General features: G+C 52.1%; 8 protein-coding genes across 8 annotated transcripts, besides 1 other annotated feature; 2 read left to right on the top strand and 6 right to left on the bottom strand.

Moving 5' to 3' along the window:
- Positions 1–399: 399 nt before the first annotated feature.
- NFIA_107160 (putative mRNA splicing protein (Prp39)) lies at positions 400–2,783 on the top strand (the record flags this gene model as incomplete). Its single annotated transcript, XM_001267121.1, has 4 exons — positions 400–468; positions 537–752; positions 807–910; positions 1,397–2,783. The coding sequence occupies 4 exons, from the start codon at positions 400–402 to the stop codon at positions 2,781–2,783; spliced, it is 1,776 nt and encodes a 591-aa protein (XP_001267122.1).
- A 514-nt stretch (positions 2,784–3,297) lies between these two features.
- On the top strand, positions 3,298–5,838 carry prp28 (mRNA splicing protein PRP28; the record flags this gene model as incomplete). The annotated part of the gene is made up of 3 exons (XM_001267120.1): positions 3,298–3,588; positions 3,658–5,603; positions 5,685–5,838. The coding sequence occupies 3 exons, from the start codon at positions 3,298–3,300 to the stop codon at positions 5,836–5,838; spliced, it is 2,391 nt and encodes a 796-aa protein (XP_001267121.1).
- A 338-nt stretch (positions 5,839–6,176) lies between these two features.
- Positions 6,177–8,951, bottom strand: NFIA_107140 (M1 family metallopeptidase; the record flags this gene model as incomplete). Its single annotated transcript, XM_001267119.1, has 3 exons — positions 6,177–6,305; positions 6,360–8,733; positions 8,797–8,951. 3 exons carry the CDS (start codon positions 8,949–8,951, stop codon positions 6,177–6,179), a joined length of 2,658 nt encoding a protein of 885 aa, XP_001267120.1.
- Positions 8,952–10,059: 1,108 nt separating this feature from the next.
- NFIA_107130 (high affinity methionine permease) lies at positions 10,060–11,950 on the bottom strand (the record flags this gene model as incomplete). Its single annotated transcript, XM_001267118.1, has 6 exons — positions 10,060–10,459; positions 10,512–10,674; positions 10,730–10,994; positions 11,052–11,502; positions 11,556–11,787; positions 11,848–11,950. The coding sequence occupies 6 exons, from the start codon at positions 11,948–11,950 to the stop codon at positions 10,060–10,062; spliced, it is 1,614 nt and encodes a 537-aa protein (XP_001267119.1).
- A 1,301-nt stretch (positions 11,951–13,251) lies between these two features.
- Positions 13,252–16,273, bottom strand: atg1 (serine/threonine protein kinase ATG1; the record flags this gene model as incomplete). Its single annotated transcript, XM_001267117.1, has 3 exons — positions 13,252–13,397; positions 13,451–16,079; positions 16,196–16,273. 3 exons carry the CDS (start codon positions 16,271–16,273, stop codon positions 13,252–13,254), a joined length of 2,853 nt encoding a protein of 950 aa, XP_001267118.1.
- A 1,924-nt stretch (positions 16,274–18,197) lies between these two features.
- NFIA_107110 (putative phosphatidate cytidylyltransferase) lies at positions 18,198–20,928 on the bottom strand (the record flags this gene model as incomplete). Its single annotated transcript, XM_001267116.1, has 2 exons — positions 18,198–20,296; positions 20,355–20,928. The coding sequence occupies 2 exons, from the start codon at positions 20,926–20,928 to the stop codon at positions 18,198–18,200; spliced, it is 2,673 nt and encodes an 890-aa protein (XP_001267117.1).
- Positions 20,929–21,621: 693 nt separating this feature from the next.
- NFIA_107100 (diphthine--ammonia ligase family protein) lies at positions 21,622–23,997 on the bottom strand (the record flags this gene model as incomplete). Its single annotated transcript, XM_001267115.1, has 1 exon — positions 21,622–23,997. One exon carries the CDS (start codon positions 23,995–23,997, stop codon positions 21,622–21,624), a length of 2,376 nt encoding a protein of 791 aa, XP_001267116.1.
- Positions 23,768–23,799: a microsatellite.
- A 1,118-nt stretch (positions 23,998–25,115) lies between the features above and the next one.
- sebA (putative C2H2 transcription factor (Seb1)) lies at positions 25,116–27,113 on the bottom strand (the record flags this gene model as incomplete). The annotated part of the gene is made up of 2 exons (XM_001267114.1): positions 25,116–26,383; positions 26,534–27,113. The coding sequence occupies 2 exons, from the start codon at positions 27,111–27,113 to the stop codon at positions 25,116–25,118; spliced, it is 1,848 nt and encodes a 615-aa protein (XP_001267115.1).
- Positions 27,114–27,548: the final 435 nt, after the last annotated feature.

Below are 27,548 nucleotides of genomic sequence, written 5' to 3'. Positions count from 1 at the left end.
AAGCCCAAGCCAGAAAACCCCCAGTAAGAGTGTGAGGTTGGGGACTTGGGATAGATAATGTTATGTTGGTGATCGATAGCTTCAAAAGGAAATACTCTCGGATATGCTATGAGAAATTCCACAGCCCGGGGTGCGGCTAAGCCACATTAGTTTAGGCTTGGCAGCGAGAAAAGGCGGCAGCTGTGTGGCTGGTGAGAGTGGCTTCTTCCTCAACTTGCTGAAGTTCTACCTATCCAGGCGGAACTCTGCGTCTCTCCCGCAACCGTCTTACTTGTGTTATTCAGGAGTCTTTGTCTCCTCCATTCATTGCATTTTCTCTTTCTCAAGTCTCTCCATTTATCGCATATCACTCCTTCTCGCTTGTCCTCGCGCTGCTTGCACCTTTGAGTGATTGCCATTATGGCGGACTACAACTATGGAGGTTCCGAGGAGGAGAACGCCGAGTTGAGAAAGCTTGAGACCGAACTTGTATGATCCTGATTTACACATGCTAGTTGCGAAGCGCAAGTATTGTAGCTAACAGATGTATTTCTCAGGCCGATGACCCTGACAACTTCGAGACGTGGGAGAAGCTTGTTCGCGCTGCCGAGGCGCTGGAGGGTGGAATCAATCGCAACTCCAATCCGCAGGCCATAACAACTGTCAGGAACGTCTACGATCGGTTCTTGGCCAAATTTCCCTTGTTGTTCGGATACTGGAAGAAATATGCCGACCTGGAGTTCTCCATCACTGGTACAGAAGCAGCGGACATGGTATGAAGGCTCTCTCTCTACCGCGCATGTTCGGTGCTAACTTCTGGTTCCTAGGTCTATGAAAGGGGAGTTGCTAGCATCTCGTCTTCCGTTGATCTATGGACCAACTACTGCTCCTTCAAGGGGGAGACTTCCCATGATCCCGACATCATTCGAGAGTAAGTATACTATAGCTGGTTTCCTTTCCTTCCCTGTAACCGTTACCGACACAGCGCGGACCTTATCGTGGTGCCGAATACGCATGATGCAAGATTTCACTGGCAACAAATCCCTTGATGATGGGTGAGATTGTCGCCTTACCCAGGTTCAACTGAAGTTTACTTCTCACCCTTGGCTTTTTCAGGCTGTATCCTTTCCCTTGGTGAAATTGATTTGACCTCAAGCACCACTTTTTTGCACGGACACCAAGACCAGTAACTCTGTTCGGAGACTGCTTCTTGCGCGCACGATGCGCCAGGGAGGGGGAAGGAGAATTCTTCCCTCAGTCTGATCATCCTACTCGTTGAATTATTTGGGCTCACGCACTGATTAGTTAAAAACTGATGTTTGCCATCCTTGCCATCCCCCCTTTCCGTATACCCTCCTCTATCCCATTTCTGCTCAAACAATGTGCTAGTTGTTGGTGCTAACATACTTTTCTCCAGGTTGTTCGAGCGAGGAGCGAGCAGCGTTGGGTTAGATTTCCTGGCGCATCCCTTCTGGGATAAATATATCGAATTCGAAGAACGAGTCGAAGCTCCTGAAAAGATTTTTGCCATTCTTGGTCGCGTTATCCACATTCCAATGCATCAATATGCTCGGTACTTCGAAAGATATCGCCAGCTTGCGCAAACTCGTCCGTTATCAGAATTGGCGCCTGTGGAGACTTTGTCTCAATTCCGCGCCGAGCTTGAAGCAGCCGCTGGCCAGATACCCCCGGGCGCAAAGGCAGAAGCAGAAATCGAGAGGGATCTCCGGCTCCGTGTCGACGCTTACCACCTTGAAATCTTCTCAAAGACACAGACAGAGACTACCAAGCGATGGACCTACGAGTCGGAGATTAAGCGCCCATATTTCCATGTTACAGAGCTGGACGAGGGTCAGCTAACCAACTGGAAGAAGTATCTGGATTTCGAAGAGGCAGAGGGATCATATCCTCGAATTCAGTTCTTATACGAGCGGTGTCTCGTGACATGCGCTCATTACGACGAGTTCTGGCAACGCTATGCTAGATGGATGTCTGCCCAGCCTGGCAAGGAGGAAGAGGTGCGGAATATCTATCAACGTGCAAGCTGCTTCTATGTTCCAATTGCAAACCCCGCCACGCGCCTTCAATACGCATATTTCGAAGAAATGAGCGGCCGGGTGGACGTTGCTAAGGATATCCACGATGCGATACTTGCCACCCTACCAAACCATGTGGAGACTATTATCTCCTTGGCGAACATGTGTCGTCGTCATGGTGGCCTTGAGGCTGCGATTGAAGTATACAAGAATCAGTTGGATTCACCTCAGTGCGACCTGGCTACCAAGGCTGCGCTTGTTGCCGAGTGGGCTCGCCTCCTGTGGAAGATTAAGGGCTCAGCCGAGGATGCGCGTCAAGTCTTCCAGAAGAATCAGCAGTACTACCTGGACAGCCGTCCATTCTGGAACAGCTATCTCATGTTTGAGTTAGACCAGCCCACGAGTGCTGCTACTGAGAACGTCCAATACGAACGCATCAAGCAGGTGGTTGATGACATTCGTTCTAAGAGTGCCCTTTCGCCCGACGTCGTGAGGGACCTCGTTCAGATCTATATGGTCTACTTGCTTGAACGAGGAACCAAGGACGCGGCGAAGGAGTACATGACTCTTGATCGCGAGGTCCATGGTCCTGCCTCTGTGGCTCATACCAAGACTGGAGGCGCAGTGCAAGCCCCGCAGAACGGCAGTCAGGCGGCACCTGTGGCATCTGTTGTGGACCCAACGGTTGCTGCCGCCGCCGCCGCTCCTCAAACCAGCCCATATCCTTACTATCAACAGACTCCGGTCAATGGTGGTGTAAGTGCTTAGTTGGCATGTGTGATCTCAGCAATAGACACTGGCTGACTGCTGCCATGGGTCAGTACCCGTCTCAGCCCGTCCCCTACCGATAAGGTAAATGGCTTCCTCAGGTTTTTCTCTTTCGTCTCCGGTAGGAGCCATCTCCCATGTAGAACAACTACTTCCGTGCTCGCTTTTTGCAACAGCAACAGCAATAGCGGTTCTGTCGCACCAAATGCAGAGGTTCGTCAACATCTCGGCGGACTCTCTGCTTCTCCGCCTACTTCTCAAATGATATCATGCCAGCTGATTGGGTGGAATTATGGATTTGGACATTTCTTTTTCGATCGTGTACTCTAATTCTAGGTCGCAATGCCACTGAGACTTCATGTACTCCTTTGCTGGTTTCCTTTACACTGGTAATATAGATGGATCACGTGACTGCGCGTCGAGCTTCTATGCCTTTCCGTAGAAATTCGAGATACGCTTCACTTATCAAAGGGTCCGCAACCGCTACTTGCGACATAGTTCCCCGCAAACCACCATGGATGGCATCATTTCAAACGGCTCCCCGGGTGCGTCTGTTACCCGACCCCTTCCTGAGCCATTAGAAAAACCTCCTACACCACCTCCCCCTCCCCCAGAAGATTCCGCCGCCCCTCCTCCGCCCCCAGACACTTCCGTGCCGCCACCACCGCCGGAAGATGCTCCCCCAGCTCCGCCGCCTGAGAAGAAGAAGAAGGTAGGGTGGGGCGCGAAACGCCCAGCAGCGACGCCGTTGAGCGTTGAGGAACTTGTACGGAAGAAGAGGGAGGCAGATGCGGCAGCAGCCAAGGTAGGCTTTCCTCCGAATTTGCGAACTACGCACTGAACACAATAGCTGATACTCTGACTTACTGCGCAGCCGAAATTCTTGTCCAAAGCTGAGCGCGAGCGGATTGCTCTAGAGAAGCGCGCCAAGGAGGTGGAAGCAGGGCGACGATTCAAATCGGAACCATCCACCAACGGTACAGACCGAAGCGGGACGCAATCACCGTCAGTTTACTCCGAGACTCCCAACGGCGATGAAAGATCGATACCCACCGGTCCCCGAGCGATGCGAAACTCAGAAGTCCCGACTGGTCCCGCCGCGATGCGCAACAAGAATTACGACATGTCGCCGCCGCCTCCGCCGAAACCTATGTCGTTCAGTCTAACGGATGGGAAAGGAGACAGCAAGCGCCAGGCGGAGGAGGACGAGGCGGCGGCCCAAGCTGCCTTGATCAAGCAGAAGTACATGGGAACGGAGAAGACGTCGAGTTTCTCAGCGAAGAAGAAGCGCAAGAGGACGACTGATCGGAAGTTCAATTTCGAGTGGAACGCGGAGGAAGATACGAGCGGGGATTATAACCCGTTGTATCAGCAGCGGCATGAGGCCAACTTCTACGGGCGTGGCCGGTTGGCTGGCTTCGGAGACGATGTGGCCGATACATTAGCGCAGAAGTATGCCAGGGCTCTGGAAGACCGCGATCGGGAAGCTGGAAGCATCCGAGCCCGAGAGATATTGGAGATGGAGCGGAGACGAAGGGAGGAGAGTACGCGGAACCAGCTCGACAAGCACTGGAGCGAGAAGAAGTTGGAGCACATGCGCGAGAGGGACTGGCGTATCTTCAAAGAAGATTTCAACATCAGTACCAAGGGCGGCAGTGTGCCGAATCCCATGCGGTCATGGGAGGAATCTGGCCTTCCCAAGCGGCTCCTGGAGCTTGTGGACCAGGTTGGCTACAAGGAGCCCACACCGATTCAGAGAGCTGCCATCCCTATCGCTCTGCAATCACGAGACCTTATTGGTGTTGCCGTTACAGGTTCGGGTAAAACCGCGTCATTCTTGCTTCCGCTGCTGGTATACATCTCGGAGCTGCCCCGGATTGACGAATTCGAATGGAGGAAGAACGACGGTCCGTACGCCATCGTCCTAGCTCCTACCCGAGAACTAGCACAGCAAATCGAGATCGAAGCCAGGAAGTTCACACAACCGCTCGGGTTCAACGTGGTCAGTATCGTCGGTGGTCACTCCTTCGAAGAACAAGCATACAGTCTCCGAAACGGCGCGGAGATCATCATCGCCACGCCCGGCCGTCTAGTCGACTGTATCGAGCGCCGTCTCCTCGTGCTCAGCCAGTGCTGCTACGTCATCATGGACGAAGCCGACCGGATGATCGATCTCGGCTTCGAAGAGCCCGTCAACAAAATCCTCGACGCCCTCCCCGTCACCAACGAGAAGCCCGACACGGAAGAAGCTGAGAACTCCGCCGCCATGAGAAGCCACCGCTACCGCCAGACAATGATGTACACAGCCACCATGCCCTCGGCCGTCGAGCGCATCGCCCGCAAATACCTCCGCCGGCCCGCCATCGTGACGATCGGCAGCGCCGGCGAAGCGGTCGACACCGTCGAGCAGCGCGTTGAGATGATCGCCGGCGAAGACAAGCGCAAGAAGCGGCTCGCCGACATCCTCTCCTCGGGCGAGTTCCGGCCCCCAATCATCGTCTTCGTCAACATCAAGCGCAACTGCGACGCCATCGCCCGTGAGATCAAACAAATGGGCTTCTCCTCCGTTACCCTGCACGGAAGCAAGACCCAGGAACAGCGTGAAGCCGCGCTTGCCTCCGTGCGCAACGGCTCGACGGACGTCCTTGTCGCCACCGATCTCGCAGGTCGTGGTATCGACGTCCCCGACGTCAGTCTCGTCGTCAACTTCAACATGGCCAACTCCATCGAGAGCTACACGCATCGTATCGGTCGTACCGGTCGTGCCGGTAAGAGCGGTGTGGCTATCACTTTCCTCGGCAACGAGGATGCCGACGTCATGTATGTCAACTTCCCCTCCCCTTTCTTCCCGTCTCAGAATCATCTAGAGGATATGGTATACTGACTTTTCTACTTCTACAGGTACGACCTCAAGCAGATGCTCATGAAGTCGCCCATTTCCCGCGTCCCCGAAGAACTGCGCAAGCACGAAGCCGCCCAGTCCAAGCCTAACCGGGGATTTGCGAAAAAGAGCGACGATAGTTCAGGATTTGGGAATAAAAGTGGGTGGCAGTAGAATAACATAGACCCATCATGCTGTATACCCTTATGACAAACGTACCTATATGCTCAGCGAAGAGACATTCTTATGGTGCTCCAAGTGCATTCTGGCCCTTCAGGGTCGAAGATATCAAACCTTAGGACTTGTGGTGGAATACACACCTGTAAGAAGCACATGCCTCATTTTCATGCGCTACTCTTGGTCGCCTGTATTTGTATTAAGATCCCATGCTCCTCGCTCTTCCAATGTACGCATCGTAACTCGGGATTTCACAAAGCTGCACAGCGAGATCTCTCAGAAGATTAAGTCTGGTTTTGTAACAACTCTAAACTTTTGGTCTATATCCGTTATCTTTACAACTTCTCATCCCTGAGGTAGCCGTTCGACTTCAGCCAAGACTCAACGTCAGCGCGGTCACGCTTCAGCCATTGGACCTTGGCCCGGATAGCATCCAGACTCTGCGAAACCGCACGATCATAGCCCTAGATAGTCAATTAGCCATATATCCCTTGAAACTGACAGGCGCCGAAACTCACCTTGGTATCCTTGTTCTCAAAGAATGTCTGCACATCCTTCAACTGCTCCTCGGTGCAGAAGCTCGCAGTGCAGAGCTGAACAACTGTGCCCAGCATACCAAGTGCAGGGGGCAGACGCTTGTAAAGGGCGTCCCAGTTCGTCTTCATCCAGTCCCAACGGGCTTCAATGGCAGCAGGCGAGCCACGGAGTCCTCCGAGAGGCATGTAGATATCCTGGTTCTTAACCTCATCACTGCTGGCCAGGCCCAGAGTACGCTGAATCAGAGCGGGATCTTCGGCAGAACCGAGGCAGCGCAGCGCGGTTGTCTTCTCATCAGAGGTAGGAGCGTTGCGGAAACGGTCCAGTACGACATTGTATTCCTTCTCTCCGCCGTGTTTGAGGACGATGGAGAAGACACTACCGCGGATGTTAGGGTGGATGGCACTCAGGTCACCACCAGCAAATCGCTGGAACATGTCCTGAGCGGCCTTGACGACAACAGGGTCTTCGGCCATTCCTGCGCTACCGAACATAAGAGCCTTGAACTGTTGCAGGATATGGCCGTCCTTGTCAGAGAATTCCCAGCCGAGCTCCTGTGCCTTGCTGCTGACAAGTGAGCGCTGGAAGGCCTTGAGAGCATCCTTTGTCTGGCTGTTCTCGAATATCCAGGCGGCTCTCAGGGTACCGACACGGGTCAGGATCTCGTTCCAGACGACGAACTCAGCTTCACTATCGAAGCCCTTCAGGAGGGACAGCAGACCAGAAGTGCTCTGATAACCAGACGCAGCCAGAGCACCAGCATCTGCAATCATCCCTGCACGATCCTCAACGGTCAAAAGTCCCTTCTTGGCTGCTTCTCCCAGCTTGCTGAGCCGCTCGGGTGGGTAGGAAGTGCGGTAAATGGCGGAATGATCAGCATTCAGCTTGTAAAAGTCAAGGTCGGGAACCTTGAATTCACCCTCACGTTCAGTGAGCATTGTGTTCTCATCAATGCCCTGCTTGGTACGCAAGCCCAACATGACGGGGTACAGTGTTGTGTCTTCTTCGGGACGCACATCGCCGGTGCGCAGGAAACGGTTTTGCTTCAGCTTGATGGAAGAAGCGCTGGGATTTTCCGTCACAGAGACGACGGGGAAACCAACGTTCTTGGTCCAGATGTCCATCACGTTCTCCACCGGCTTGCCACTGGCGTCAGCAAGGGCGGACCACAGGTCACCGGTTTGAGTGTTGCCGTATGCGTGCTTCTTAATGTAGTTACGTACACCCTGGAGGAACACATCTTCTCCAAGGTATTTGGAAATCATGCGGAGGACGGAAGAGCCCTTCGAGTAGGAGATGGCGTCGAAAATCTGATTGATCTCATCTGCCCGTTTCACAGGCACCTCAATGGGGTGGCTGCTGCGCAGAGAGTCTAGAGAAAGCGCGCTCTGCAAATTGTCGATGACATACGTCTGCCAGACCTTCCACTCCGGGTAGAACGCGTTGCAGGAGTACCACGACATCCAAGTAGCAAATCCCTCGTTGAGCCACAAGCCGTCCCAGAAATCCATGGTCACCAGGTTTCCGAACCACTGATGCGCCAGCTCATGTTGAACGGTCTCTGCAATGCGCTCCTTACGAGAGGCACCGCTAGCCTTCTCGTCCAACAAGAGATCGACAATACGGTAGGTGACCAGACCCCAGTTTTCCATTGCTCCAGCACTGAAGTCAGGCACAGCTACCATGTCCATTTTGGGCAGCGGGAACTCGCTATCAAATGCCTTTTCGTAGAAGGCCAAAGTCCTCGCGGCAAGATCTAGGGAGAAGCGGCCATGCTCGATGTCCTGATCTGGAGTTGCATAGACACGGATAGGGACACGGAAATCCTTGGTCTCGATGTGCTTCAGATGGCCAACGATGAAAGCAACAAGGTATGTCGACATCAGGGGAGTGGTGTTGAACTTGACAGCCTTCTTGGCACCTCCCTGGACTTCGGTCTCGGAAGCGACGTCCATGTTGCTTAGGCAAGTCATGCTCTTATCAGCAATCAACGTGACCGTAAACTTGGCTTTGAGTGCGGGCTCGTCGAAACAAGGGAAAGCCCTGCGGGCATCGGTAGGTTCCATCTGGGTCGAGGCGATGTACTTGGTCTCCCCATTGGCAAGCTTATACGACGAACGGTAGAAGCCAGCCATGTTGTCGTTGAGAATGCCAGTGAAGGTGAGCTTCAATTGCGCCGAGGATCCAGCGGGGATGGTTTCGGCAAACTTGATCGTAGCCGTCTGGTTGTCCTTGTTGATTGAGACATCGGGGCTCGATGTGACAACGGAGCCCTGAGACGAGACGACGGCTTTCTGAATATCAATCTCATTGGTATTGAGGGAGATGGAGGTCGTATCTTCGGCAACCTCGAGGCTATACGTAGCATCAGTGTCCCGAACCGCCGTAGCAGGCAAACATCTCGAACAGAAAACCTACTCAATAATCACGGTCCCGTCATAGGTGAACTTCTCGAAATTTGGTTCAAGAGTAAGGTCATAGTGCACCGGCTTGACGTTGGTAGGCAAGACCTCACGACCATGGGTGACGTTGGTCGAGCCCGAAGGCACGTCAGCACGGCGGGACATGCACATCCTTCGATAGGAGCAGTAGCGTTTGGCAACTTGGGAAAGAGGAAAACGACGGGGGGCGATTCGATTGACGGACGTTGATGGGGAGGAGGAGAAGAGAGAGGACGATCGAGAGAGAAGGAGGAGGGGCTTTGAAGAGGGTGAGGAAAGCGGTGGCCTTGCTGAGTTCAGAACCAGCGGTAACCGCGCAGAGGAGAATCGACGCATGAACCCCGCCGGTCGAAGAAACAGAGAGGAAAGAGGGAGAGAGGAAGAAAAGCGGTGGGAGAGGGAGGAGGAGAGTCAATTGATCAGGATGACAACAAGCACAATGAAGTCGAAGAACCGCGGATGGTGAATAGTGGTAGAGACCGATCTGTAGAACTGGCTACAATCGGCATCAACCCCGGAAGAAAACGATGATGTCTGGTCCGGAATGGCAGGCGGTGAAAACAAACCGTTCATAATGGGCTCATAACTTACGCTATTCAGTACATTACACACAAATACCCTCACCGCTTTAGCACCACAGCTTAAGGCGTCAAGGCAGTCAAAGCTTGCAAGTACGCTAAGCCTATATTAGACATAGCTTATCACGTGACATGTTTTCTTTTCCTTTTGAATCTTTCGCACCTTATTCTTTCCTCCTCATCATTCTTTACGCAAGTCAAAACGGCATATGCCAGGCTTCCTTTTGAGGAGTACACTGTGGCAGATGCCTTTTCCTATGCCCATGTGGCATTACTTGCAAGACGGTTCTCCAGTCAGTTTGAGGGGTTCATGACAGCAAATTATGCAAATCTCGTGGATGGGCTTCCATAGAGGACTGGGACAAGAGGCATCCTTAGATAGATTTTTGAGCACTATCTTCATTGGCCAGGAAATTCTTTTACAGTACTCTCTACTGGGTACTCGTGAAATATGTAAATGTATTTTGTGCAACAAAAATCAAGATGCTTGTTGAATGCTGTCTATAAATGCCTCCAAACTCCGAAGATATGCCAGGGTATCCAGTTCCTCCCTTTATACACATTAAAATTATGCCATGAAGGCAAGATGTTGAATCATGTCGTCGTAACCGGAGAATCTCATCTGACGCCGCTTGGCTGACAAGAGAAACTCAAAAGCGAGATCAAACTCGCTCAGCTTCCGCGAGCGGCAGCCGGGTGAAAACGCTTCTGGACCAGCCATCAGCGTCAACCACGGTTTCTTTGACCAGCATGTAGCGACCAAAGCGTGGCATCAGAATCGCCCACACCACATAGTATATCGCGCCCAAGGCAAAGATGCCGAGCGCCACGACACAGTGAAGGTAGTAGGGAAGTTCTTCGTAAACACTCTGTCCCTCCGAGGGCGGAATGTATGGTGCAATGACCAGGTATATGTTGGATAGGAAGAAGAATATGGTGACTGGGAGGGTCGCGCGGATCCCGGGAGCCCAGTCAGGAAAGCGTGTTGAACGTGTGAGGTAGATATAGATAAGACCGCCGGACACGAAGACGTTCACAATGGATAGAGGATAGGAGATCAGGCTTTTGACGGATTAGCAGCGCCTCAGCTGAAATGATGCATGGACGGACTCACTTGAGCAGGAAATTGTACGCATCACCCGGCGGGGGAGCCAGCATAATGATGACCGAAACGACCCAGTGCTCAAACAGACCGGCAGCTGGCGAGTGGAACGGCTTGTTACTCGCCCAAAGCCTCGAGAAGGGCAAAACACCCTCACGACCAAGTTCTTGGACAACTGCCGACCGTGTTAGTACTTGAGACGACACCACAGGCAACGAACTTGAACATACTTCGTCCTTGAGAGAAGATCACGGACAACACATTTCCAAAAGCCGACAATGCCACGAAGACCGACATCACCTTCTCAGCACGAGCACCGAACATGTTCCCGAAGAATTTCGCTGCCACCGTTTGGCCCGAAGAGAGCATATCTTCCTTGGACACGGCAGCAAAGTAGGCGATATTGCACAGCATGTAGAGGATGCCCACAGATCCGATAGCGATCGGCGCCGCGATCTTCAGCGTGCGTACAGGATTCCTCGTCTCGCTCAGAGCCTGTCTTGCAGTCAGAATACCGGTCGAAAAGATAAGTCACGACTGCGAATGACTCACATAGTTGGCGTTGGAGTATCCGATAAACGACCAGATGACGTTGTACAAAGCCATGACAATACCATAACCGCTGCCAGTTGTGCCCTCAAAAGCATTCTTAAAGTTATGAGGCGTCTCAGCCTTGGTATGACCGGCCAGCGCCACCCAGCCAGCAACAATGACAAACAGGATAATGACCAGCTTGATCACACCAAGCAAGTTCTGGAGACGAAGACCCCATTTCACAGCAAGAGCGTGGATGAGGAAGGCAGCAGTAACGCAAGCCAATCCAATACCGCGCTGATTCCACCGATTGACCTCCACATCGGCAGCATTGAGGATATACTCGCCAAACACGACACTGTTGCTCGCGGCCCAGCCCAGCAAGACAGCGTACGCAGCAAACATGGCCGTAGCCAGGAACTTGGGTTTTCTGTAGACGTATTCGAGGTAATTCTTCTCGCCACCGTTCCTAGTAGTCATGATGAGTATGGTGAAATCCACATACGCGCAGGGGGAACATACTTCGGAATAGCAGTACCCCACTCCAAATACACCGCGGTACCCGCCATGGCGATGGCAGTACCCGCAACCCACATGAAGAGCGACAGACCAACACTACCACACAATCCCAAGATCGTTGCCGGAGTGGCAAAGATACCTGTACCGATGACACGGTTGAAGATCAGGAAAGACGCACTGACGACGCCGATCTGTCGACGGTCGTCTGGTGTCGCATCAAAAACATTGCCCTCGTCTGGATAGAAACATCAGCGCCGATATCTCCCTTAAGCAGCGAACATAGAGCAGGACATACACAGCTGGGAGACTCCGTCCGCCCTCCGTGGGGTTTCGCTGAACGGCTTGTCCTCAGGCATGGCGCCTTTCTGATAAATCGACTCTGTTACCGGGTCGCTCATGGTATAGCTCGTGTAAAAATGCCTACTTCGAAGGGTCTGTTTTTCTGGCTCCTTGAGCACGGGAGCAGCTCAATTTCAATGCAGGAGCAAGTAGGCACTATGCGGTCAAGGGCGGTTAGCGATGGCAAGATATGGATTAAAGATGATGATGTGCTGGGTCTAAATATGATGCAATTGCCAATGCCTGTCAGCGGAGCAGATACCTTGTCAGAAAAGAGAGCTCAAAAAATAAAGAGTGAAAATGCTTGCGGGCATCAATCGGAGGTATAGTTCGGGATGCCGAGTCGCCGTCAATACTTCATATTCCAGTCCAACGAAGACACGAAAAGAAAAAAGGGAAATATGCAACAAGAATGATTAAAAGGACTACAGAAGAAAAGGGAGAAATAGAGTCAAGTCAAAGAAAAATAGAAAAGAATGATATCAATCAAGATGCATGTTGCACTGACTGAGACATTCGCCATGTGGTCGGCGGATGGTGCCAAACCGCCAATGGAGTCGGAAAAAAAAAAAAAAATTTCCTGGACGCAGCGGAACCAGGAGTTGGGAGTCTCCACCAAGAGCACCCTCAGCAGCTCGTTGAATCGTAGAAGCCAGTGGCCATGACACATAGAAATCGATCACGCAATTTTCGTCACTTCTGGAAGCTCGCCAGCTCCGTCTAGACTGTCAGTACGTAGCATCACACTAATTGCAACTAAACCGCCATTGTTCAAAATTCCATCCGCCGCTCATACAAGACAAGAGCACCGAAATCAATGCTTGAAATCATAATCAATCCCAGTAGGAAGATAGGTAATTTTTGTCTGATTCTTTATGTACAGAAATGTAAAGTTCGTCGGACTGGTAATAATTAGTTCGCCCCGAATCAATACCATGATCATGCACCCTGGACTCCCAAATCGATTACTCGCAGCCATGAATCATCCCAAGTGGTCTTGACAATCTGCGTATATCCGTCAAAAACTTCAACGCCGGAAGGCTCAGCCTGTAAATGAAAAAAAGCGAAATGGATATAGACTGGTCAAGGAATATTGGATCCGAGGCAGTAAAGTTGAGCCTCGATCGATCGATAATCAAATGCACTTGGGAACTAGGGTCCCAGTGGAAACGAATAAGAAAATACGGCCAAAGAAAAGGAAGAAAGCCTGCGGCAAGCCGATAGGCAATAGGTAGAGCGGTCATCGAACACATGTCGCATCAAAGACATAATGCAGCTGAAGGGTCAGAATCCCTTCATGTGGAGCATTCTGAGCACAAGGAATAAGTCGGGGTGGAAATACTCCATGGAGGCCCCACGCTTACTTCGGCGGTGTTGCACCCACGGAGACCGGATTTAATGGGGCCATCTTGCTGGGAACATTAGCAGAGGGTGTCGGTGCTCGTTTCGCAAGAATTGCCAGCTTCTTGCGAAGAGCTGCCAGCCGACTCCGGATGCTGGAGACAACTGCATGGATCGTCAGCACTAGTTGGTTTCCTGCTCGGCGGGGAGCGACTCACGCTTTATCACCACTTGCCGTTCTTCAGCCTGTACCGCATCAAGCACAATTTTGTCACTATCCTTGGACGTGTCGTCTTTGCCTTGCCCAAATCGCGGTACTTCGCCATTCTCCAGTACGGCTTCCAGCATTCGAATGGCCGTCACGTACGCTATTTCGCAACCAGACAGATCCTCGCCAGTGAGCTCGTTAATGGCCGCCGTGCGACTCATTTCCAGTGCACGGTCATACATAAGCTTCTCTGCGGAGACGCCGGGGCTCACAACAACGTCTACAGATGCACCTGATCCCAGCGAAGAGCCAACCGAGTGGTTGTCCGGATGGCTAGGATGGTCAGGTGGCAACCGCTTTTGTGCCTCGATTAGCTTGAGACGGACGAATTCTCCCTTCTCTAGCACTTCGTTGAATCGGTTTCGCACCCACTGAACGACATTGTTGATGCGGGTTCCAGCAAGTGTACTCGCCCCATCGGCTCTGCTCATGGCTGAATCCCCAAAACCATCTCCTCGATTCTTCCGCGCCCACCAGGCTCCTGCTATGTCCATCGATTTCGCCAGTAAAGAGAGTGCTTTGACATAAAGAACCAAGGCTTCCTCCGACAATGTCACAATAGCATCTACCGTGAGACCTCCATCAGCCGAGTCAGGATTCTCCCTCTCTCCGGCCAGATTGCCTTTGGATGATGGATCGGTCTGGACCGACGGCGCAAGGGGAACGAGCTGCTTATATTTGACCTCAGCAAATCCGTATACGACGTCACTGCGAGTAGCACATTCTTCCAGAATTTGGACAGTCTTTGTATCCTCATCCAGAGCCACATTATTCTTCGCCCCGTCTCCAATCATCAAGCTGCCATGCGCGGGATATGCAGGAAATGGATTGTAAGCGAGAGGAGGCGACCGTCCCCCCTTCGTAATGGCCAGAGGCGGGGAAAATCCCATGCCAAACAAGCGTCCACTAGCCATATTGAGCGCCTTCGAAATGGCAGACGTTGCAGAGGTGGGACTCTGCCCGTATCGACGCTCATATGAGCTCTGACGGTTGTGCATTGAATCAGCACGAGAACGTCCTGAAAGGACCTGCATGGCCTTGCCGACAGTAGCTTGAGGTGGTGATGGGTTCAATGGCGTTGGGCCGTGTACTGTCGATCGACGGGACAAGGCACCCGTCTGCGCACCTCTTGAAATGCCGCCCTGAATGCGGGGGCTATGCGCCAACTCGTCTGCAAAAGCGTTCACTTCCACCGCACGCTTCTCTACAACGACATAGTCCCTCTCGAAAGCAACATCTTGTGCTGCCCGTTCTCTTTCTTCTCTCAATTTGTCCGCCTGTCTGTCCGTCTGCGGGGAACCTTCAGAAAATGTATTCCGACCTCTCTGTCGTTCCATGGCTGTAAATGCAGCATTGCGATCAACAAGTTCTTGTCGTCCTGGGGCAGTTGCATGACTGACAGCACTAGGTCTTTGAGGGTAAGTCATCGGTGGCGTTAACTCTTTGGGAGTAGATGGAGGCCTGTCCCCGCTTCCTATTCGGCGCATATGTGTTGTAGTCGGGGGAGTGCCAAATCTCTGGTTTTGAGAAGGGGGCCGCTGTGTAAGGCCAGTATCCCCTTTTGGCAAATACGAAACCTCTCTTTCGCGCTCCGTACCGCCTGGCACAATGGCTCCGGATCGAGAATCGGGTCTCGGCGTTGATTCTGCTGTTTCTGGATCAGCAGGGGGGTCCCGGGGTATCGATGGCTGATCGTCGGCCACTAAGCCAGGAATAGGACTCGTGATCACGCCATTTTCAAAGAAGTCGGGAAAGTTTAATCTCTCAACGGGATTTCTCTTCAAAAGAGCCCGAATGAGCGCCTTGATTTCATCAGATGCCGGGTTCTCCTCGGGAAATTTGATCCTATCCTCTCCTTTCTCGATCTTGCGAAGCAGTTCCACATGATTTGTCGCTCTGAAAGGAGGCTTGCCTACGACCATCTCGTACAGCACCGTGCCCACGGACCAGAGGTCAGCTTTGGCGTCATACTTTTCGTACCGGAGGATCTCGGGGGCCATATATAAGGGCGAACCACATAATGTTTCCGCCAGTGACGTAGCAGGAAGTGATCGAGCGAATCCAAAGTCCGCAATCTTGAGAAGAGGTAGTGACTCGAGCCCGGTTGCAGGGTTAAAGGAATCTTCGCTGCCTTTGAATGGAACTACTTGAGTGACGCCACTGCGATAGGACGAGGGCGAAGGACAAAGCAGGAGGTTTTGTGGCTTGATATCGCGATGAATGAGGTTCCGGTCGCGAAGAAACTTCAGGGCGCTCGCCAGTTGCTTGAGGAAATGCCGGACAACAACTTCGTTGAGGGCGCCACCGGGAGGATTCGGATACTTGGCGATCATATCCCGTGTGTACCTATGATCTCCAAGAGTATCTCGACGCTTAATGAATAGGGACAGGTCGCCCAGAGCGCAGTATTCCATCACTAGATGAATGTGGGAGGTGGTTTCATGGCAATCGATTAGTGCAACGATGTGTGGATGGTAGAGGCCTTTGAGGATATGAATTTCAGAAGATAAGTTGTCCTTCAACTTCTTATTCAACTTCGAGAGGTTGACCGACTTTATGGCGACATACGTGCGTGTTTTCTGGTAGATTGTCCAAGCTGGTTAGCAAGAGATGCCTATGGATCAAGAAGGCATTATCATCACCAAGAGGAAGACGAAAGGTAGGGAGTAATAAGACTAAATCCAGCAAAACTCACAGTATGAACTCCCTGGTAAACCGTAGCAAAGCTCCCTCGGCCGATCTCATCCAGCCTTGTGTAGCGACCGATAGACATCTCGGGTTGAGGGGTCTCCCTCGACCTCCTCGAGTGGTGAGTAGATGTCATAGTCTGCAGCAACCAAACACGTCCCGTCAACTACACGACTACCTCAGCAGCAGCAGTAACGTCGACGGATGATGGGGGCCCATCAGGGGAGTAATAGATGAGGTCTAATCTGCCAGTGAACCGGGAAGGCTGGAGTGAATAGGCAGAGATGGAACCGTCGGGAGACAAGTATGGGAGGAAGAAACAGGAGGGTGAGCTGGGAGCCGTGGAACTGTGGCGGAAAAGGCTGAGCCGGTCGTTTGAGATCCGTACAAAACCAAAAGTTCTCTTTATAATAATCAAGTTATCGCCGCGTTCTGGATCGAGACAGTTGAAGCCAAAGATGCAGAGGCAACAAAGCGGTGAGGCCGCAGAGGAGCTGCACAGTAGATAGGCGGCAAAAGGACAATGGTTGTTTGATAAGGAAAGCTCCAAGGTACAGAGCTAATGAGTATTCGTGAAAGAGTCAGAGGCGTTCAAGTCAAAGGGCAAAAAATAGCTGCGAGATCGGCTAGTAGAAAGATAGGTAGGAAGCAGCTTGATCCAAGGAACGTAATGGCTGTCAACTATGGGGAGGGAAGAGTCGACAGTTCAGGCAGGCAGTAGTAGGCGTAGGAGGAGCGTGACCCAGCGATAACAGATGTTTGGAGATAAAGCTCAGGCAAAAGTCAGGTAATGTGACTGGGGGGGAAGTCTTAGGTAAGGCGGTCAGAAGGGCGGCATCGGAATGGGAGATGATTAGGACCAATCAAGGCAGATGATGCAGCGATAAGCAGGAGGCAATGAAGCTGGCTGGGGCACTTGCTTGGGTACCCTTAGGTTCACTTAGGTAACAACAGCAGCACGCCCGTGGACACAACTGCCTTATTGTTAGGGACCGAGTAAGTAGATGAGTGCTTGTGATGACAATGATACAAATGATGCAATCTGACAAAAGAAAGGACGGAAATGATGAAGAAGATGAGCAATCGAGATGACTCGGGGATGATGATGGGACGAATGACAAGAAGCGGCTAAACCGCTTAAGGTAAAATAGCTCCCTACCTGGATCCCCACCATGGAGATCCATGATCGACAATGGCCTGAGGCCGGAATGGCTCCTTGTCGAATCTTACAATTTCCATGATTGCGTCGCCCTTGATATCGAGTCAGGTAAATTTAGATTCATGGGTGCTACATGTACCTTACAGTGTAATTGCTCTAGCTCTAGGTAGAGAGGTCATTCCTACCTGTACATCTTTCGCAGGTATCATCTGTCATGGTCTTAGGTGACTCGATTTCCCGAAGTACCCTCACAAGTATGACTCAGTCAAATGATACTTCAAGACTGCGGTACCTAATTCAGGGCACTTGAAGGCACTGGAACAGGTAGTAAATCAAGTGACTCAGTAAACTTACAGGTTCATGCGTGATTACGCAACTGTTCATCTGCTATTTTAATTTAAAGTTACTGAAGTAACTGACAGCTTTAAGTACCTCATACTTGGTTGTGATGCACCCACTGCATCATTGGAATGGATGGCAGACTTCGCTCAACTCTGGTTCTCTGTTGGTGTATGATTCTAGACTTGTCCGTTCGGAGTAGAAACATCTCTCTAAAGTAGATTGAGAAAAAGGAAAACGCTGTCTATTGCGCCTCGTCTAAGCGCTTCAAAATCATGGGTCATGCATTATGCCTAATGACATTAATAGAGGAAAATTCATATTCATCAGTAGTTTCATATCCAGTGGTCTTGTAGCTCATTTCAAGTACTGGATTGCTTTGTGCTCTCTTCCAGCAAGCCAAATTGCTGACAACGGAAATCGAGAGGACGATACAATACGCGAACGTTCAGACCTGTAACTCATTCTTCCGGAGGAATCGCTTAAGATCAGATGAGATTCAGGTAATCAATCATAAACCGAGCCCTCTGACCAGCAACCAGAGTATAATCGGCACAACGACATTATCATTGCATCCAGTGAGAATCGCTTCGGTAGCACTGGTCGCACCAGCAGCCAGAATGGCTTTGAGAACCGTAACCGGCGAAAAATACTGCCCTGGCTCATCCAATCTGTTCGTGGGCCATTGTCCTACCGCGAGCCAGATGCTCCCGAACAAAAGCCCACAGAAGACTGCGATGACAAAGGCCACGCTGCCCTCGATGGATTTTCCACCTCCCCAGAACCACTTGCGCCGGCCGAATCGCCGGCCGATCAATGAGGCGGCTGCGTCTCCCATGCCGACGCAGATTACACCACTGACCATACTGACTTCCCTTGAGCTGACATTCCATCCGCTCCAAGGACTATCCCCCGTCCGCGGGACATCAGCCAGGGAGAGCCATAGAGGAATGGCGCATCCGATGAGAAGAAAGATATGAGAGATGATAACGGGGCCCCGATGGTCACGACCATCGACGTAGGGCGCCAGGAAATACGTCAATGGCCGGGATATCGGCGGAAGTTGCGAGGCTCGGAAGAGGTCTAGGAGGAGAAAGACCACCAAGACTAATGCAAGAGCCAGAGCACAGAATGCCGGATCGACATAGACCGTCGGGAGGAACATCAACACCATCATGCCGTGAAAGACTTTGCGTCTTGTGTCTACTTCCGCGACGGACCTGAGCTTGAAGACGACAACCATACCTGTCAGAAGCACAAGGATGCAATAAGCAGTGATGATCAGACGCGTATTCGCTTCGCCAAAAGTACTTTGACGAAGGTGCTCAACCCAGCCGAACGAGCAATAAGCGTCGAGGCCTTCCTCGTCCAAGCGCGCCGGTAGAGATATCCAGTGGCCTAGATTCCACATAACAACCCAGAACCTGAACCACGATATATTACCGAACAGATAGCCAAGGGCCCATCCAAACGGATCTTCTCCACCTAATGCTTGTTCACCAACGTATTTTCGAATGGGGCCGAGGATTATAACTAGTACGGCAGCGTACACGTAGAGAGCATAGAGCCACTTGCGTACTTGAGCCTGCGGTACAGTCATTGTGAGGAATGACGAGAGCCCAGGGGCCATTGATCGCTTCCGCCTGCCACTAGGGGTCGTCCGGACTCGCTCGGCGCGCACAACTTCCACAAAAGTTGAGACGGTGTGCCGCCGGCGGTGTGTGACAGTCGTATGCCGCTCAAATATCTCCTCTGTGCTCACTTTGTCCACGGCGGAGATAGGTTCTTTGATCGCGACATTGTTCCGAGTTTCCTGCATAGTCTTGCGTGATTTGAGCAAACGGCCTGGTGAGTAGTCGCTATCCGACATGGCATCTTCGGACGAAGCGGTCCGACTCAGCCTCTGGCAGACCTTGTGGTCGATCAAATTCAAAATATTCTTTGGTGACCGCGATGACCGCGATGACCTCGGGAATCGCCTGAATTTCCAGGTGGGAATCCTTGCCAGAACCACCTCCCACCGAAGGACATGGCGACAAGAGGCGAAGAGGCAGAGACCACCGAGCCAGAGGAGTGCCTTGAGTATCTTTGCTTGTGGGGAGACCGCAAATAGAAACAAATTAATCAAAGCAGTCGCCAGAAGCTGCAATTCCGCTGGAAGGATACTAGTAGTCAACAGGAAGTCTAGAGTGGGTATCAATGCTTGGTGCAAAGGAAAAACAAGAGTCAATAGCTCCGAATTCAGAGCACGAAAAGAGAGAGGTGCAGGTGTTGAGCTGTCTATGGACCAATGCTCCGAAACCAATATGGGTATCAAAGTAATGAACCAATGAGGAATGCTGTGGCCATTAACCAAACCGCGTAGAGGAACGACCGGGGCAGGTAGCGACGAGAGGCTGAGGAGGATGTTGGGTAGTATTAACGGAGGTCTATGGTGTGACAACGACAACGAGACGAAGATCGGTATTAAGATCGGATAGAGGAGAGGAGCAGGCTCAAATTTCGATGGAACTGTGAAGGAAAATAGTTTGGAGAACCGTAGGCGTCGTGTCTGGTGTAGCGGATATACCACATAGAGGACAGTCACAATGAGAGTATGAGCAAGGAGCTCTGTCCCAAATCAGTAAGCCATACTTAGCACAGACACGAGACAAGGTCAGTCACAAACCTTTTCTCCACGTCCGGGCAAACGCTCTGGCGTCGTCCTGCCATAAGACAACACCACCTACAGAGAGCAACAACGCAGTCTCTGAAAGCCTCCGGAACACCTCAATTCGAACCTTTCTGCGGGCCTTGTCTCTCAGCTTGCGTACTTCGGCTTGTGCTTCGTCCCCTGAGCTCCTCCGCGAACTTCGCGACGACGTTGACCGGGCGAATGATGGCCACGTTCGCAATGTCGGATACCATAAGTCACTATCGTCCACGCCGTTCCAGCTAGATCGAAGCCCTTTGCGTGGCCGCGGGGATGGGGCCGGTAGGCCTTTTAAGATACCCGTACTCTCATCGTCGGCTTCTGTCCCGCTATCGCTGGAGGTCTTGGCCCATTGTGACAAGTTCCGAGACGGTCGATCGCTGTGGTCTGTCAACACCGACGGTGCGTCGGCAGATTTCAGGCCCTTTCGGTGGTATGGATGGGGTGAACGAGATAATAGCCGGAGGGGATCAGCAGCAGGAAATTCGAAGTCGCTGGCGTTTCGGCCGGGAATAAGTTCGTCTTCTTCCTCGCTCAGTTTGGAGGCCATGGCGCCATGAATTGTATTCGGGAAGGTGTCTATAATAACAAATACGTCATGTCGGGTTGGGAGCGGGGAGAGGAGGTTACTGTTATAAATCAAATTATCAAAAGGGCCATCTCAATTGAAGCAGAGTATCGCTTCTTTTCACTCACGCAATTGCCAGAACAGAAGATTGGCTCGTAGCGACTGAAGCGAACGAGGCGGAGGGTTGTCGCTTGTTATCGCGTTGGACGCAGAAGGCGGAAGAGCTACTATTTATTCGCCTATCACATGCTTTTTGACTTCGACGATGTCCTTACGGTACTAGTCTCAGTAGTAGCACCACTCGAAAAGTACCTAGCACCAGCATACAGGAGGGAAAATTGTACCACGAGATCGGTGGCTAGTTCAAATTTTCTACCTTGTTGAGTCCGAATCCCTGTCAGCGGTTACATCCAGTCAACTGCCAGATTAGGTCCAGGCCTGCTGTTGGTGCGCCACGCGTTTGTCCCAACCATTCTAGGGAGGCAAAGATAGGTTCGAAATTGCGGCGCAGCCGTAGATTACCGTTTCTTACTACTGACGTCTGATCACGCTTATCTCGGATTATTATGCCCAATCAGCCTTCAAGGGCGCTCAACGGCATCATGTGGTTGTTGTATGCATGTTTTCGTGAGACGTCATTTCTTCGATTCATACTTCATCAATAGACCAAGGCGTCTATGACTCAAGGCTCTGGAAAATAATACCAGCTGCCAGCCTACGTCCCTTGTGACCCCAGACTGACTTGCAGGGGACGACTTCCCCTGGCCAGGATTCCAAGGGGAACGCCTTCGTGGTATAGATCACTGCGTGCGTTAAGGCTGAGGTTACCGTGTGGGCGGCTAGAATTTGCTGCAATGCTGACTTCAGATCGCTTTCTGACTTCTCCATGTCGGTTTCGACAATAGTGTAGCCCGCTTTCTGTTCTGTGACTGTCCTGGTGGTGCGTCCTTGGTCTGTTTCTTCTGCGTTCAATTCCAGTCCATCGCAGCGGTAGCCCAGACCTTGCCATTCAATATCACTGGCGCGAGGTAGTTCTTCGACCTGGACGGCTAGGAAGGGAGGAGTTGCTCCGCTCGATCGCAGCACTTCGAAGTTCGGTATCGGGGCCGAGACCGTCGCCTTGGTGGTTTGCTCCTGTGCCCTGCGTCCGTATTTGATGTCCCACACATCGAACATAGACTCTTCTTCGTCGACCGATTCATCGTCGCTTTGGCTGTTCATGGTCTCCCAGATGTGCCAGGCTACTCGAGCCTTAGCAGCGATGTTTTCTGCACCTGTTATAAACGCAACTGCTCCAAGCCACCAGTCGACCTGCATGGCTGCACCGATCCTCCACATGTGCTGAAGAGAGAGCACTGCCCGTAGAGAGTAGTCCGAAAGCCACGATCGTTCCTCCGTAGGTGCGCTGTCACAGACCATTTGCATAGAGGCCGGCTCTAGAGGGATCTGCCCTGCAATGTATACTACACGCTCGACTCCTCGCAGAGGAATAGACATGGCTTGCGAATACGGCCCAATGTTGGCCGGTGCCCAGTACGAACGAGACTGGACATGAAGGCCTTGCCGGGAATCTCTGTCTCCCAAATCAACAATGAATGAGACCATGACATTCACGCCCTCAGGGAGCTCATCTCCGCAGGCCACTGTGGCTCTTGCCGGGGGGTTAGGTTTCTTAAAAAGCGAGACGTAAGTGTCGTTCATCGATGCAAAATCGGCCATGGAGCGGAGCAGCACTGTAGCGAAGACAATATCCTCCGTCCCTCGAGGTACGTTAGTGGAAGACTGCAGTATCGTCCTGATCTTCCCGGCAATGCCTTTCATCTGTTCAGCTGCCTCAGTGCCTGCCTCAGGCGCTGTGATGTTGCAAATGTGCCATATCCCGCCGTTCCTCAATTGACGAGGCTCGCACTTGATACGCCCAGCGCTGATCGATCCAGCCAGCGTTTCACCTCCGTAACTTCCTGAAGCCGATTGCACATCCTCCAGAACTCGAGCAAACGCCTCATCCAGCAGCATCGGCCGTCTCACCGACTCCAGTGTGATTGCATCTCCCTCCATAGCCGTCTTAGGCACGCATCTCGCCCCTTTCAACCTCACGTACCCAACGCCACCCTCACCCGTCCGCACCTCCGTCTCGCAAACCTCAATCCTCGATCTCCAAAGGAACCCCGGCCCATCAAGCGCCAAACTCTCATACTCCCCACCCTCCCCCAACACCGCGCCCCGCAGATCCCCCGGCGCAGCAAACCGCCTCATCCCATTCACAATACGTCTCCGCAACGCCCCATCCGCCGACGACACATCCTCCCACAGAAATCTTTCATCCAACCCCCCAGAAGCAACCTTGATGATCCGCGCCTCACACCCACAAGCAGCCATATCCTCCAGTAACCCCGCATCACCCATCACAGACGACACCGCCGAGAGCGCGCTCCGCTCCGCAGGGGCAGGCAGCAGTGGGTACTGCCACAGCCAAGCAAGCGGCACAAGCCCCAGTCTCGACGCGACGTTCTCAATCCTGGTCCGCTGGTACGTGGACAAAATGGCACCAGCCGAGACGGCGTTCGCTTCGGGATGAGCCGCTTTTATCCGTCTCAGGAGGGGAACAAGCGACTCCGTCTCGTCTTGCCGATGCTGCTTGTTTTCCTCGTTCGCAGACTCAGGTTCCTCGGCCATTTGGTCTGCGGCGTTGTGCCGGTAGATACGGGAGGTGTCGACCGCGTCGCCGGTGATGGGGGCCCGGTAGAGCGGGATGCCCAGGGCGGCTTCGTAGAGCGGGATCACGCTGTGTCCGATGGTTTGGTACATGAAGCTGTCGATGTCTTCTTCTTCTTCTTCGTCTTCTTCCTTCTTGGGATCTTCATGACTGTCCTTTGCGGCGGTACTGACCGCCTGTCTGGATGTAGACGGGTACAGATTCGCTAGAGCGACCACCTTGTGTCCGTTTCTGATGCAGTGCAGGATGGAGTAGAGCGAGTCTTTGCCGCCTGATATCAAGGCAATCACGTTTAGCCCTGGTGTTGTTTGGGGAGTCTGTGTTGGTGGCGACATTGTCGCTGGAGGTTGTCCCGCTTTGCTTTGTAGCGCAGTGAGGGGGGCATCCAAAAAGCACCCCTCCTTTTGTCTTTACGTGTTCTTCAGGCGTGCTCCTTCGGATTTGAAACGGGTTATTCAGTGTGGGGAATATCAGGTGGTGATGATCTCAGATCGTCGACTACTTTAAAGCAAAGCGCTAGAATGGAAGTGCCGCAATCTGCAAAATTTTGAAAATTTGATCTACGAGGTATACATGCGAGTGCCCCATCTCAGATGTAGGCCATACAACAATTGACACCCTCACAACAATGTTGATCAAGTTAGATAATTAATGTCAACCTTGGCAATATGACATCTATTTTTCTCTTTGCTAGAGTACTGTCTTATTATCAGGCAGGAATTTCATTCACCAATTCTTCAGATTACCACTAGGACTGCCACTACAAATGGTATGCGCAACATATTATTAGGCCACAGGGGGAATAATGCAAGATATAAATAAGTTCAATAACAGCGAGGGAGGTAATACACACAAGGGGTATGAGATGGGTGAGAAATGACTGCTAAAAGGCAGATTAGATGGTACATGTGGCCAGCACAGTAATGAAGGGGGAGAAACGAAAGCATGTGCAAAAGATATTACATCGAATAAGTCACAAAGAATGCAAGATGAGAGAACAGTATATGAAAAAGATGAACAGGCGAAAGTTGGAAAGGCTGCAGGCCTCCAATGCTTCGCAGTGAAGAATCAATAAAAAGACAGAGAAGGAGAAAGGTGAGAAAAACGAATAGTGCCCAAGTCAACCGTCCGCGCCAGAAAATGATAGGTATCGTCATGCGCTCTATTGATTTTGGTCCAGTACCCTGGACTCCGAAGTGCGCCCAAGCTCGATTGCTGTCCAGGCAGCCCAAAGCCTCCGTCCTTGTAAGAGCAAGGAGCTCGTATGCCTGGATCCTTCCCCTCTTATAACCCACCGATGCAAACAGTCCTGACGCCAATCCAAGGAAATGACCAAGCCAGATCCACCCAGCCCTGATGTGGAAGAATGATTAGGAAAGTATATTAAGTATTAGGAGAGCTCCTGGTCTCATCGCATCATTATAGAGCTTCTAGTAGTCTCGCGAACGGAAGTTCAGACGTGGTCGTCCCGTCGGCGCTTCTTGGCAGGCCGCCCACCGACGGACGACGTGTCTGAAATAGTTCCGTCAGATGACTCGCTCGTTGTCGACTTGCTCGTTGCGGCGTTGGCGGCCTCGTACAGAGCGAGGCCCAGAGCCCGCGGCTCAGGCTCATCGAACGCGGGTTGGGTGTTCGAGCCGTTTGTGTCGATAACACCCATCACAATGGAACCACCACCGTGAGTCCTGGCATGCTGAGCAAGGTTGTCGCTGCGAGAGAACTTCTTGCCGCATTCATGGCACTCAAACGGCTTGTCCTGAGTGTGAAGCGAGCGGTAATGACGCTTCAGGTGCTCCTGACGGCGGAAACGACGAGAGCAGAGCGAGCAGACAAAGGTCTTCGAGGGGTCATCGGTCAAGGATTGCTTGCGTCCGCGACGGTTGACAGAGACAGGAGCAGCTGGGGACCCAGAGCTGGATGTATTGGCGGTCGAGTTCTGACGAGAAGAAGCAGTCGACTGCTGGACTGTGGAAGTCGTCTCAGAGTGACCAGACCGGCTGGTGGCGGAAGCCTGAGTCTTCTTGGCAAGGCTATCCGAGCTGCTCTCCGACGTGCTCGCCCTCTTAAGCGACCTGCGAGAGGTGACTCTCTTCTTCGAGCTCATTTCCTCGGTGTTCTGTGTAGCATCACCCTCGGCTGCGAGAAAGTCAGAGGACTCCACGGAAGGAAGACCGGATTGGGCAAAGGCCTCTTGGTCGTCCAAATCTTCCAAGCTGCGTTCACTCAAGAACTCGTCCTCATCAAGGAGGTATGTGCCCAGGCGTTGCCGTTTATCTCCCAGGAAGTAGGTGTTTCCAATAGGATGGAAGTCGACGAGCTTGTTGGCAAACTCGTCCTCCGAATCAAGGTCGGAGAAACTGTCGAAAGTGGGCAATGAACCGAGAGGATCCTCGGAGGAGCTCGAGAATGAAGGCGACAAGCCCTCGTGAACCGGCAATGTCACAGTTGCGCTACCCAAAACCACCTTAGGTTCCTCCTCATTGCAGGAAAGAGTAGGCAATGGCGGTAGCTCTGCAGGTGCTCCGACTGACGATTCGACGGTAAGCTGTCGAGGGTCGCAGAAGTCGGATCCAGAGGGCTCAGCTGAGAGAACCGACTGAGGATGAGAGATGAAAGTTGTCGAGTCCGGAGAGGGCGATGGAGAAAGGGATGGGCAGGACATATGAGCCGATAAGAGATCTGAGCTCTGGCTGGCGGTGAGGGATGGTGGTTGGATAAACACTGGAACGGGTTCAGTTAGCCCCTGCTTAGCCCTAGATTCTCCCCAAACACAATCCCCGCAACATGATCTTTTCAACACATGCGTTCCATGTACAAAGACTAAAAAGGGAACAAAACACTAGACTGTACACCCGAAAATCTTTAACTCACCAGGTGTCAAAGGAGGCGAGTCAGACCGCGACCAGCCGGTGTTGGCCAGGAGCTCACAGTGAACATCGCTCTCGCAACCTTCCTTCACCCCTTCCACCTTCTCAAATGAGAAGAAGCAATCATTGATTGGGGTGTGAAGAGAGCCATTGCTGGACGGGGGGCTGCTGATAGTGCTTCCAGATGTGGACAGCGGTGGGGTCGAAGGGAACCCATAGAAGTCATTGCTAACGAATCTCGTGTCCAGAGGCATGAGAACTGGAGAGTCCTGCTGCTGCACGATGATGGTAGGCTTGAGATGGGTCGGCTGTGGGGAGGCAATGGGAGTCATGCTCAGGGCACCTCGGAAGGCATTGGTTGTGGCCATCTGATGCATGTTCAACATAGGTTGAGCAGCGTAGACGGGCTGTTGTTCTGGCATGCTGTGCTGTTGCTGTGGGTAAGGCGGCACTTGTCCATAGTACTGCATCTCGGACGGGTGACTGGTGAAATGTTGCTGCCGCGATTGCGACTCTGTTGGGTAGTATGCAAATGATGGCTGTCCCTGCACTGGGGTCTGTGCCATGGTGTATGTTGCGTCCATTGTTGTGGGTTACTGTGTCTGACTGTGAACAGGTGTTAGTTATTGTACCGCAGTCAGGTAACAGTGGTGAGTCAGGAAAGCCACGAACAGATGATGAAGTCGACCAGGACTCAGAGGAGATGAAGCTCGAATCCTTGCCTTGCTGTTTGCTGATTATGCTATATGTATAATTGACCTGTATGTGTCCTCCAGTGCGATTGTTTGGCGATGTCGCAGCTCGACGAAGGGTGACGAATATTAGGCGACAATACTGGAGATGAATGAGTGTATATAGAGGGAGTTGTCTCTTCTTTTGAATGAAGGAATGACTGGAGGGATCGACAGTTGGATCTTCCTTCCCAGCCTTGGATACTGATGTTATATCCAACGTAGACGAGTGTCTGAAGTCTGTTAAAGGAAAGACAGGGACCTCTTTTCGATACGAGCCAAACCACA

This window comes from Aspergillus fischeri, genomic scaffold, assembly GCF_000149645.3.
Source record: "Aspergillus fischeri NRRL 181 1099437636245 genomic scaffold, whole genome shotgun sequence".
Classification (NCBI taxonomy): domain Eukaryota; kingdom Fungi; phylum Ascomycota; class Eurotiomycetes; order Eurotiales; family Aspergillaceae; genus Aspergillus; species Aspergillus fischeri.
Note: the sequence above shows the minus strand (reverse complement) of the source record. Positions and strands in the feature narration are given on the sequence as shown.